The sequence below is a fragment of the Mustela nivalis genome, assembly GCF_964662115.1.
Source record: "Mustela nivalis genome assembly, chromosome: 17".
NCBI lineage: Eukaryota > Metazoa > Chordata > Mammalia > Carnivora > Mustelidae > Mustela > Mustela nivalis.
In genome coordinates this window covers 57,801,611-57,812,657 of record NC_139036.1, presented here as the reverse complement: position 1 = coordinate 57,812,657, position 11,047 = coordinate 57,801,611, and the positions used below count along the sequence as shown (strand labels likewise).

The 11,047-nt window shown below is 55.5% G+C and overlaps 1 protein-coding gene across 6 annotated transcripts; it reads left to right on the top strand.

Moving 5' to 3' along the window:
* Window positions 1-17: 17 nt before the first annotated feature.
* JMJD6 (jumonji domain containing 6, arginine demethylase and lysine hydroxylase) lies at window positions 18-10,215 on the top strand. Of its 6 annotated transcripts, none has more exons than XR_014304466.1 (8): window positions 148-451; window positions 962-1,350; window positions 1,848-2,134; window positions 2,900-3,035; window positions 3,508-3,601; window positions 4,371-4,509; window positions 5,397-5,524; window positions 6,765-10,215. XR_014304466.1 is itself a non-coding variant. In XM_082705305.1 (8 exons), the coding sequence occupies exons 1-8, from the start codon at window positions 323-325 to the stop codon at window positions 6,799-6,801; spliced, it is 1,296 nt and encodes a 431-aa protein (XP_082561431.1). In that variant the 5' UTR covers window positions 148-322; the 3' UTR covers window positions 6,802-10,215. The 6 variants fall into 6 exon arrangements, 4 of the variants coding, with proteins under 4 accessions (XP_082561433.1, XP_082561434.1, XP_082561431.1 ...); XM_082705305.1 differs by having other exon boundaries at window positions 2,900-2,997; window positions 3,513-3,601; XM_082705307.1 differs by lacking the exon at window positions 3,508-3,601 and having other exon boundaries at window positions 18-451.
* The last annotated feature ends 832 nt before the right edge of the window (window positions 10,216-11,047 follow it).

The following is an 11,047-nucleotide window of genomic DNA, read 5'->3' as shown; positions in this document are numbered from 1 at the left end:
AGGCGGCTCCTCGATCGGCGCGACCTTCCCAACATGGCGGAGAGCCGGCGAGCGTGAGGGCGGACCCCGGAGGTGCCCGAGCCAATGGCTCACCGCGAGAGGCCGGGGGGCGGGGAAGACGGCAGCCGCGTGCCCAACCCGAGGCCCGGGAGGTGGTTGGGGAGTGAATTTTCTGGAAGGCGACTTTAAAGGCGCCGGGCCAGGGCGAAGGGCGTTTGGGTGCCGCCGCCGCAGCCGCTGTCCGGGCAGGGGAGGGGTGCGTTGGAAGCAGGAAGCGAGGCGCGCCGAGGTCGTCGCGGGAGCAGCTGGTGACCCCCGGAGGATGAACCACAAGAGCAAGAAGCGGATCCGCGAGGCCAAGCGTAGTGCGCGGCCGGAGCTCAAGGACTCGCTGGACTGGACCCGTCACAACTACTACGAAAGCTTCTCGCTGAACCCGGCGGCCGTGGCGGTGAGTGGGCCGGGGTCGCGGGCCGAGGCCGGGCACGGGCACCTCCGGGCGGCTGCGCGACTCCCCCGGCGTCCAGCGCGGCACCCCCGAGTTCCGATGGGCTCATCCGCACCCCGCGGAGGTCGGGGTCATCGGGGCCGGGTTCCAGGGCGGGCCTCCTTCCTCCCACGCCGCCGCCGCCGCCTGCCTGCTGGGCCACCTGGAGGCTGGCGCCTTCGGCGATCCCCACAGGAAGGACTTGACCCCTTTGGGCGGTGGGGCCCCGGGGACTCGACTGTGGAGGCCCACGAGTGGGAGATGCGAAGCCCCCTTCCCGTGGTGGGGCGGCGCTGGGTGCGACGTGTCAGTGCACACGCAGGTCCTTGTCCCTCCTCCCCCCCCCCCCCAAAATAAGCCAGAAAAAGAATCTGGCTCCTTAGGTATGTCGTTGCTAATTGGTCCTGGGGGACGCCCTTTGCTGCCGGTGGACCTTTTTTTTTTAACTGGATAGGTTTTTTCTGGTTCCTTCAGGATAACGTGGAAAGGGCAGATGCATTACAGCTGTCGGTGGAAGAATTCGTGGAGCGATACGAAAGACCGTACAAGCCCGTGGTTCTGCTGAATGCCCAAGAGGGTTGGTCCGCGCAGGAGAAGTGGACCCTGGAGCGCCTGAAAAGGAAGTACCGGAACCAGAAGTTCAAGTGCGGTGAAGATAATGACGGCTACTCGGTGAAGATGAAGATGAAGTACTACATCGAGTACATGGAGAGCACTCGGGATGACAGCCCCCTCTACATCTTTGACAGCAGCTATGGTGAACACCCCAAAAGAAGGAAACTTCTGGAAGATTACAAGGTGCCCAAGTTCTTCACCGATGACCTCTTCCAGTATGCTGGGGAGAAACGCAGGCCCCCTTACAGGTAAAGTACCTCGCGGTGAAGCCCTTACAGTCTCACGCAGGGCAGTATGTGTCACCTGAGCTCGGTCGGCTAACCTTTTTCCATAACAGTGAGTGGTTCTCTTTGGCTGCACATGGAACTTACTTAGTGAGTTATTGCTGTCTGCCCAGATCCTACAGCCACAGACTGGTTTCACTGGTCTGGATGGCCACCTGGGCATCAGGATTTCTGAAGGCGCCCCAGGTGACTCAGACACGCTACCACAGTTAAGCCACTGGTTTGTAGAGGAAATTTTAATAGTTAAAGCTCAGTAGTAGTAAGCCACATCAGTCTGTCTTTGTTTGTTTGTTTCCTTTCTGTTACAGAGCATTCCAGGCATGATTCATTTAGCGTTTTTGTGTAGCAGGGTTTATGTAGTCTCTGAAATAAAGAGTATAAGACTAGAAACTCGCTCTTTGGTAGTATGTGTGTGTACAGTTGAATCACCTTTCGTATCTCGGACGTTTCCATTCCATTAGATGGTTTGTGATGGGGCCACCGCGCTCTGGAACTGGAATTCACATCGACCCTCTGGGAACCAGTGCCTGGAATGCCTTAGTGCAGGGCCACAAGCGCTGGTGCCTGTTTCCTACCAGCACGCCCAGGGAACTCATCAAGGTGACCCGTGAAGAAGGAGGGAACCAGCAAGATGAAGCTATTACTTGGTTTAGTATCATTCATCCCCGGACACAGCTTCCCACCTGGCCACCTGAATTCAAACCCCTGGAAATCTTACAAAAACCGGGAGAGACTGTCTTTGTACCAGGTATAGACGAACTAAGGGGAAGTACATTCTTTGATTTCAGTTATTTGTCATTTTCGAGCACAAGTGTATCTAGGAGTCAGAGAAACCCGTCTGCTTGTCGACTGTAAATGAACTGACTGCTGCCCAGCTTGGACAGTGATGGGCTGCTGTCCACATCTCTTATAACCTACATACATAATGCGTGTTGATAAATTCTTTGTATGTAAAGATTCTGCTCACCTTTTTTGCGTTGTAGTAATCTTGTGTGTCTGTGGATAAACTGACTCGTTCTGTAAATTGGGTTTTTAATACAGCGTAACATTGGCTCACTTCAGACTTAAGCGTTGAAAGCGAGGGTGTTTAATGCTGGCGGTAGGTGTTCTCCTCCGAGGAGCTGAAAAACTTGCTGCCTTTCCAGTTTCAATCCCAGGTTTGGACTCACAGGGGTCAACACACTTTTCCTGTAAAAGGCAGAGAATAAATATTTTACGTGCTGTGGGCCAGACTGGGTCTATCCCGGCAGCTCAGCTCTGCCTATGGAGCAGGAAGGCAGCCACAGGCAATCTGGAAATGAACAGGCATGGGCTGTGCTCCAGTAGAACCTTCCACAAATAGGTTGTGATTTCTGAATCAGGGGACGCATTGACCAGTCGGGATCTGCTGTCTCTGAGTCTCTACCTGTCTCGTCTGTAGATCGGTAGATAGAAACTCTCTGTTCACCAAGCTTATGTTTGTGATCGTGCACAGAAGCAAACCCTGTTTAACTGTTTCTTTGTTGGGTTTCAGGAGGCTGGTGGCACGTTGTCCTTAACCTTGACACCACCATTGCCATCACGCAGAATTTTGCCAGCAGCACCAACTTCCCTGTTGTATGGCACAAGACGGTAAGAGGGAGACCAAAGTTATCGAGGAAATGGTATAGGTGAGAGCCTTTTTTTTTTTTTCCTTATTTTCACTTTGTTCCAATTCATACCCCAGAGGTGAAATGGAAAAGAGTTCACTGCTGCAATGACGTGTGCTGATCTTAGGCCTGGGAGAGCTGGGGCAGAGGAGAGGGGGTCCAAGGTCAGGGCTAGTTCTCAGGATGCTTGCCAGCCTCCAGGTGACAGGGTAAGACTCTGCATGTTTGATCAGTCAGTCAAAACATGGCCATAATTGGGATTGGTTCTTGTTTTCTGTTTTTTGTTTTGTTTTATTTTCTGTTTTTTTGGTCCCCCCCCCCCCGCCCTCCCCCGCCAAAGCCAGCCGTAGCAATGGAAGCCATTTTGTTTGGGTTGTATTTTGGTTCTTTCTTTTTCTTACTGAGAAGCATTATTCCCCTTTAAACTTAATACCTTCAGTTCTTGTGAGTGAGGTGACTGCCCTGGAGACTTAGCTCCTCTGTTTATCCACAGAACAGATACAGCACGGGCAGCGGCAGTGCAAGCCACCCCCAGCCACCCCGTGCCACTGTGTCCCAACCCTGACCTGGAGGGACCAGCTCTCGGGGTAAGAGAGGGATCCTGGCTTGGTCAGTGCTCAGCCTCCCTGCTGAGAGGGCCAGCAAGGGTGGTGGCTTCGTTCTCCCCGGACTCTCAGGCACCTAAGGCCCACTGACTCCATTCCGTCGGCCTCTGTGTGCTGGGATTTGGTCATCTTAAAGGCCTGACCACGCAGCTGGTCTCTTGTCCCAGCTTAGAGTGGATGCCGAGATGAGGCCCCTGTGGGGAGGGCTGCTTCCTCCGAAAGTCTGGTCCAGTTTTATCTTCGAGTGAGGGGGACCCTCTCTGTGGCTTGCCTCGTCTTCTTTCTCGCAAACCTAATTGTTGCTCCTCTTACAAACGGAATGTAACCAAGCCCGACTGCGGTCGCTCAGTGCTGTGTCGTGGAAAGGAAGGGTTTGAAGGAAGTTAGCTAGGAATGGTTCAGGAAAAAATGGAAGAGAGACACTTTCTCCCAGGTGGAAAAAAATCAGTGGCTAACTTGGGGCAACCCGGCCTCACGTCGGCAGCACGGCTGGCTCGTTGGCGTGCGAAGGTCACAGTAACTCGCGTGCAGCTAGTCCGCCTTTCAGAAAAGCCTGGGCAGCACTTTAGGGTTTCTGTTCCCAGCCTGCGGATCCGCGCGGCCTCACCACGGCCCAGCGCCCGTTCTGAGCCAAGGCGCCCGCCCTTCGCAGGTGCCTCCGAGAGAGACAGGCCTCAGCTTTGAGTCCGGGTTACTGCGCGCGGTGTCGCTGCCGCTCCCAGCACTGGGAACGATGTTTCTTGTCTCCCAGGATCTTGAAGCAAGAGCACCCCGAGTTGGCGGTGCTGGCTGACTCCGTCGACCTGCAGGAGTCCACGGGGATCGCCTCCGACAGCTCCAGCGACTCCTCCAGCTCCTCCAGCTCCAGCTCCTCCGACTCGGACTCCGAGGTGAGGCCCCGCTTCCTGGAACCCAGGCCTGCAGGGCAGGTCCCCCCGGGAACCTCCTGCCCAGGACGGGGAAAGGGGTGAACATTCTCCCGCTTTGTTCCAAGAGCTACACCTGCCACCATTCCTGCCGGGTGGTGACTTTTGCCCATGTTATAGCCTGGAGCTTGTGCGTGTGCATTCACATGTGTGCGCACGCACGCGTGAGCTTATGCGTTGTCGGCAGTAACTTGAAGAGATAAAAGGAGTATTGGGGGAAATGATTTCGTTAAGTGAATGGCCAAGGGCCGCCCAGCTCGTGAACAGCAGTGTGGGGCTCCAGACTTGGAGCGCTGTCACCTCACAGCCGGCGGTGACAGTTGTCCCTGTGGGTGTAAATTGTCAGCCTGGAAGCTCCCCGAATTCGGTGGCTTGTTAGAAGCTGCCATCATTTTGGGGAAGAGGAACCTGGGCCCGCACTGGATGGAATTTCTCTCGGAGCACTTTGCATAATCCGGGGATACGGTGTCTTGCGGGGGCCGGGGGCGTGGGGGAACAGTATCAGCGCCGGACTTCTTGTGTCCCTCTCGGGGTCTGCCTGGATGCAGCGAAATGGCGTCCCGCAGTCTCAGGGTGCTGACGCATGTCTCGATTTCGAACAGCCCTCCCACTGGCAAGCCCTGGGGGGACACCTGGCATGTGAGGGAGGTCGTAGCGCCCAGGGGGCCAGAAAGCCCCGAGGGAGAAGCGGTGCGGACCGTGCTGCGGAGCTGTCGTCCGTGGCTGCTTCGCCTCCTGGGGGACTCGGGTGACATTCGTGCTGCCTCTGGAGGCCGGAGGTTTACTCCCAGACAGAAGGGGTTGCATCTGGTTGACTTCCTGGTTTTTCCTCCTCCCGCCCCCGCGTGCAGTGCGAGTCGGGGTCTGAAGGCGACGGGACGATGCACCGCAGGAAAAAGCGGAGAACGTGCGGCATGATGGGCAACGGGGACACCACCTCCCAGGACGACTGTGCGAGCAAAGAGCGCAGCTCCTCCAGGTGACCGCACGCGGCTGCTGTCTCTGTAGGAGGACGTGCGCGCGGCGAGACCAGGGCCCCGGGGAGGGCTGCCTTTTGGATCTGCAGACAAGGGAGGGCCGGAGAAAGCCCGAGAACGAGCACGCCCTTGGAATAGGAGTCCATTCACTTAGCGTTTGCTCCAGTAGCTTCTGCCTCTGCTACTGACGCAAAGTCACGTGGCTTATTTTACGCGTAAAGGCAAGGATCTGTGCGGATGGTGCCAAGGAAACCCTTAACATTATTTAATAAAAATTAAAACCATTTTATATCTTCGCAACTTCTGTCCTTGGAGAATCCCAGGGCCTCCCCTTGTGGCAATTCCTGTGGTGTTGTGGGAAAGCAGCGACTCAACTGCTGCCATCCCGGGCCCTCGATGGGGAAGAGATGGTTGCGGCAGTCGGGGCGGCCCGAGAGCAGGCCCCCGGTGTCTCCCAGGAGCCAGAGGGGTGGCCTCCTGCTTCCCCCACACTTGCCCTTGTCACTTGGAGCGCTCACACCACGTGAGACAGCCGTGAAGAGCTTTGATTTTCTCGAAGGTCTTCATCACGTCTCCCATGTTTGTTTGTTTGAACTGGATGGGATCTAATTGAGCTCGGACTGAACTCAGAGTCAGTAAGGTGACCTCTGCCGGCTCGTGCCCTCACGGTAGACACGCTGTGGGCTAAACTGAGGTTCAGGTACAGAGCCTCTTCTCATGTGCGAGTCCTGATGTGTCAGACGGTGGCGGTAAGCGAGGGAGGGGGTTTCGGGGAGGTAGTTCAGGACGGAAGCTCGGGGGACCCTAAGCATCTGGGGGCCTGGCCTGCCATGGGTGATGTTGCTGTTGCGCTGTTCGTATCTGAGCAGCTGGGTGTTTCCTCAACGTGTGTTGTTAGCAGAGTGGCGGACCCACAGGCCTTGCTGTTTGTTCATGGCGGAATTCCAGAAGCTCTGGTGTCCTAGTGGCGTAAATTGATGAGCTAGACTCTGCGTTTCCCAACCAGGCTGCCCTCTTCACAGCCACCGTTCAATTTCTCTTCTTACTTTTCCGGGGTGTTCCTGTCGCTGTAGACCCCACCTGACCCCCCCTGTTTAGCAGTTACTCAGAAAAAGCTTTAGGGTCAGCCCTGCGCTGACTTGCATGTGGGGTCTTGGGGTTCTGCTTTAACGTGTCCTTCCAGCTTCATACCTGCCGTGCTGTCTCCACGCTGCTGACAGGCGGTTGTGCTTTCCTTGGCAGGATTAGGGACACTTGCGGAGGCCGGGCTCACCCCTGAGCCAGTGCAGAGACTCTCCCTGAGGTGGCTCCTGTGTGCGCTGTGGGCGGCTGCCCGACTCCGTTTTCACATCTCCTGCTCCCACCTTCTCCTTTGTCTCCTTTGAATTCGGATCATCCTTCTCTGGTCCAAGCTTCTGTCTTCGGTCAAATGCTGTTCTTACCACTTGCTAAGAGTAGAGGGTCGAGAAGTTTCAGAGCTCAGACCGGAAACACTGACGGCCGGCGCGCTGCGGGGTTGGGGGGGTCTGTGCTGTCCCCTCTAAGCCACGCTGCTCGACCTCGAGGCCGCAGGGCTGGGATCCCTCGAATGTCTCGCTGCGTCTGATTACTCAGCGACACGGGTGAGGAGCCTCTGCTCTCCGGGAGCCAGTGGTCACCAGCAGGCCCCGAGGGGCGAGTGGATTTGGATTTGCATCTGAGCCAATCACGCGTGAAAAGTGCCACTCCTGTGTCACCCCCAATGTGTCACCGACCCAGCCAGCGTGGGCGGCACCACTCACCACCGCGAGCCCGGGCCTCAGACGCGGGACCTTCTCACCACCGCCAGACGGGCTCAGGAATTCCAGCAGCGTTTTCGTGCCGTGTGTTTTGGGGCAGGGATGACAGATCAGGGTTTCTGTTTAGAAACGGGAGAGGAATGGTCCGGTGTGTGCTCCCCGCAGAATTCAAGTTGTGCACAGGGCCCGCTTCCGGCAGATGGGTCTTTCTCCCCACGTGATCCGTAAAGGCAGAAGCTCTCGCTCTCTGAGAGACGTCACAGTCAGTGTCCCCGCTGGTTAGACCAGCGGGTGGGTGGCTTGGGCTGCAGGTCGGAATAAACGCACACGTGGCGCTTCTGGTCCTCGGGTATGTTGAGGCTTCTTAAGGCCTCTGGTATGAAGACTGGGGGGGTTGAGCAGCAGGTTCCATCTCTTGCCCTCTCAGTTGACCTGCTTGCCTTAACCTGACCCTAAATTCAGCTAAATTTAAATAAAAGTGAGAGGGCGCTTGTCAAGGATGTGCCCAGTGAAAAGCACTGAGCAGCATGCCCTTTTCCAGGCGGGGTGTAGGTAAGGGCACAACAGCCGGAGGCGGCAGGAGCTGGCCCTGTAGCATCCGAGGGGCGCGCAGGAGCGGGTGTGCAGGCGGCCTGGAACTGTGTGGGGTTGCCTCCCTGGATCCTCCCTGACCATGGGTATAATCTGGGGAATCCAGGTCTTCTGTGTGAAGGTTATATTTTTAACAGACTGATGATTGTTTCTGGACCCTGGGTTGGTCATGTGGCTTGCCCCTAAGAGGCCTGTCCCCTACTTTGTCTGAGTTTTCTGCATTCTCAAATCCCGACCCAAAAACCTGGCTGGGTTGGATGGAGAACGTCCACCATGTTCCTCAGTGTTGGCGCCTGTCACCTGCCCTCCGTGCCGCTCCGCTTCCCCACCAGGCCCCCTGGGCTCAGACAGCCCTGCTTCCCTCCATTCCCAGGGTGTGTTTTGGGAGTGAGTGAAGTCAAACCCTGAACTCGACTCTTTGTGGTCACACCTGACTGGGGTTCCTCTGTCTCCTTTTTTAAAATGTTCATACTCTCTTCCAAAACGCTTTTCTTCTGCACCCCAGTCTCGCTGTCGGGTATCACGCCTTCCTCTCATTCATATCCGCTTGTCTCTAAACGTCCGTGTAAAGAAAAGAAGCAAAACCAAAACTGTTTGCCGCCAGGGGGCAGGATAGGACTCTTGCTGTGGCTGGGATGACCCGGCGGAAGTTTGAATGGGAGAGACTAGCCTTCCTGAGAGGCCAAGGCTGATTCCTGTTGGACAAACAATATCCAGAAAGAAGGGATCCAGCCCACCTGACAGGCCCGCAGTCACCTCACCGGGAAGCGTCCAGATCACACCGCTTCTCTGCTGCCATTCGGTTCTTGCCATCCCACGAGTGACGGAGGGACAGTCCTTGTTTTAGCCGGGCCAGAGATTCCACACCTCGCACCCCGCCGCCATCCCCTGTTGCTGTGGGCCCCCCAAGCACACCGTTAGCGGAATGAAGCAGGGGGGAGGTGGGGAGCCGGAGGGAGAGGAGGGCAGGGATGGCGGGGTGCTGCAGACCAGGTAGAAAGGGGGAACCAGGTCTGTTCTCACGATAACTGTTCACCCCACCTGGTCTGAGCCGCCTCCTCCCAGTGACATCGACAATAGTAGGGATTTTTCTCCAACTGAAAAACCAGCAATCTGGGTCCTGGAAGAAGGACTCTTGGGTCCGAAACTACTGACGGGGACAAGCAGGGTCGAAGAAGACGGTGTGTGGCTCCGGGGCTTTGGGAGCCAGCACCAAAGACTTGACCACCAGCCTGAAGGACCCGTTGCCGCGCAGGGGTGTCTCTGGGCTCATTAGTAGTGCTGGGATATTCAGGGTGACACCTTTGAGGGGAGAGCCACCCAGCCCAGGGATGTTGTTCCAATTTGGCTTAGGCTTGCAGACGCCCGTTTATGAATCATCCAAGTGTTCAGTCCGCGTTTGAGAGGCAGGCCCTGCTCTGGGAGCTGGCCATCAGCTGGGACAAGCGCAGGTCCCTCCCCTCGTGCAGCTAAAAGGCCGTGTGCCGTGCACGCTTCCCAAGGGTCACTGGTCAGGCTAGGTGGTGTCACAGACAAGCATTTCCATGACCAGAAAAGCAAGATGAGACCTTACTAAATACAAGTCTGTGAGATCTTCCTAAAAGAACGTAAGAACATCAAGTTATGGTCTCAGTATTTGGTTTTTCTCTATATCAGCTACAGATATTTAAGCATCGGCAAGAAAGTTGCTGGTGTGAATGCTTTATGAACTTAGAGGTTCAGTCTGGTCGTGACATAGGATTTTAGACAAGAGTGTGGGACAGAATAGGAGTTTTGCGGGAAGTGTTGTAAAAAGTGCTTTTAGGACGTAGGCATGTACGTGCACAGCTGTAGGTTCCTTGAATCGTGCATAGCGTTTCCATAAGGTGTTTGTCGTGTGTGCCGGGTAGTGCGGATGGTTCCCTGTGTGGTTTCTCCTCATACGCCCTCCTCCCTCCCTGCCTTCTGTGAAGATGTTCCACTGATGTTACCTTAGGCCACAAAACTAGATGAACCTCGCGCCTTGGCACCCTCCGGTGGCGGCTCTCCACTCTTGTCTCATTGTTCAAAAACTTGAGGCATCTAGTCCTCACTGAAAGTCCCATGAGAACTGGCCCGGCCTGCTATCTTCAAGGTGACTGGACGGTGCTGAAGAACTGGGACCATGCAGAGTCCTTGTGCCTCTGGCCGCTGCCACAGAGACACCCAGCAGCCGGCTCCGTCTGCTTCCGTCTCGCCGTGCGCTCCACCATGGGCTGCCTATGGCTCCGCCGTTTGATGGGTGGTTTTAACTTTCACTTGGATGAAACTTGTTCATCATTTTAAATAAAGCAACTTGGTTTGGAGTTGGGTTTTTTGCATTGTTTTGTTCTTGTTTCTTCTCGTTATTCATCTGGTAGTAGATACAGAATGTAGCTAAGTTTGCACAATGGTCCCCCTTAAACTTAAACATCTTGTACTTTCAAACAACGAAGGCAGGGACCAGAAAAGGAGACCCGCTTTGGCTGAAGGTCCCCTGGGGGTCAAAAGCCAGATAGGAGCCCCAATCCACATTTTATAGCTATGGGGCATTTTTCACCAGTCACCACTGAAATTCCTTTTGCTGGTACTCCTTACCATTATGTGAAGCACCAGGACTAAGCTCCCCCTCTTCCTGGAGGCCTGCTGGTCCTAACTGGAGCCCAGGAAGAAGCCTGAGCTCATCCTTCTGCCTCCCATGTAAGCCGCACTCCATCTAGCTCCTGGCGTGCACCAGATACCGGCTCAGGCACTGGAATTTTCCCAAAAAAGCAATAAATGTGTCCAAAGCAAAACCTGGCATCCTGTCTTTTCAACTGGTACCTGACAAACTTTGTCGTGTTTACTGGGAGGGGTAAAGACACAACTTTTTGGTTATAGCGCATCTATCTCAAACAAGTACAACCGAAGGAAGGATCTGGGGAAAGAGAAACAGCAGAATTCCCTTCATTCCACCCTCCCTACACGGGAAATACTCCAAGAGGAAAGGTCAGTTTGGGAGCAATGTTATCCCAAGGCGCCTGGAGCTGAATTCCAGAAAGCGGCCTTTGGGGGGCAGCCACGTTGCAGTGAGGCTTGCGTTGAAGGCGGCCGGGTGTTAGGGCCGGGCATTCCCCGCCAGGAGCTCGGGTGCTCCCGGAAGATGCTGCGGACGGGTCT

Excerpts from the sequence above, each read along its gene's own strand:
- JMJD6 (XM_082705305.1), top strand. The coding sequence starts at position 323 with ATGAACCACAAGAGCAAGAAGCGGATCCGCGAGGCCAAGCGTAGTGCG. Across the intron at positions 1,351-1,847 it reads AAACGCAGGCCCCCTTACAG|ATGGTTTGTGATGGGGCCAC; the intron begins GTAAAGTACCTC and ends CCATTCCATTAG. Across the intron at positions 3,602-4,370 it reads TGGAGGGACCAGCTCTCGGG|GATCTTGAAGCAAGAGCACC; the intron begins GTAAGAGAGGGA and ends CTTGTCTCCCAG.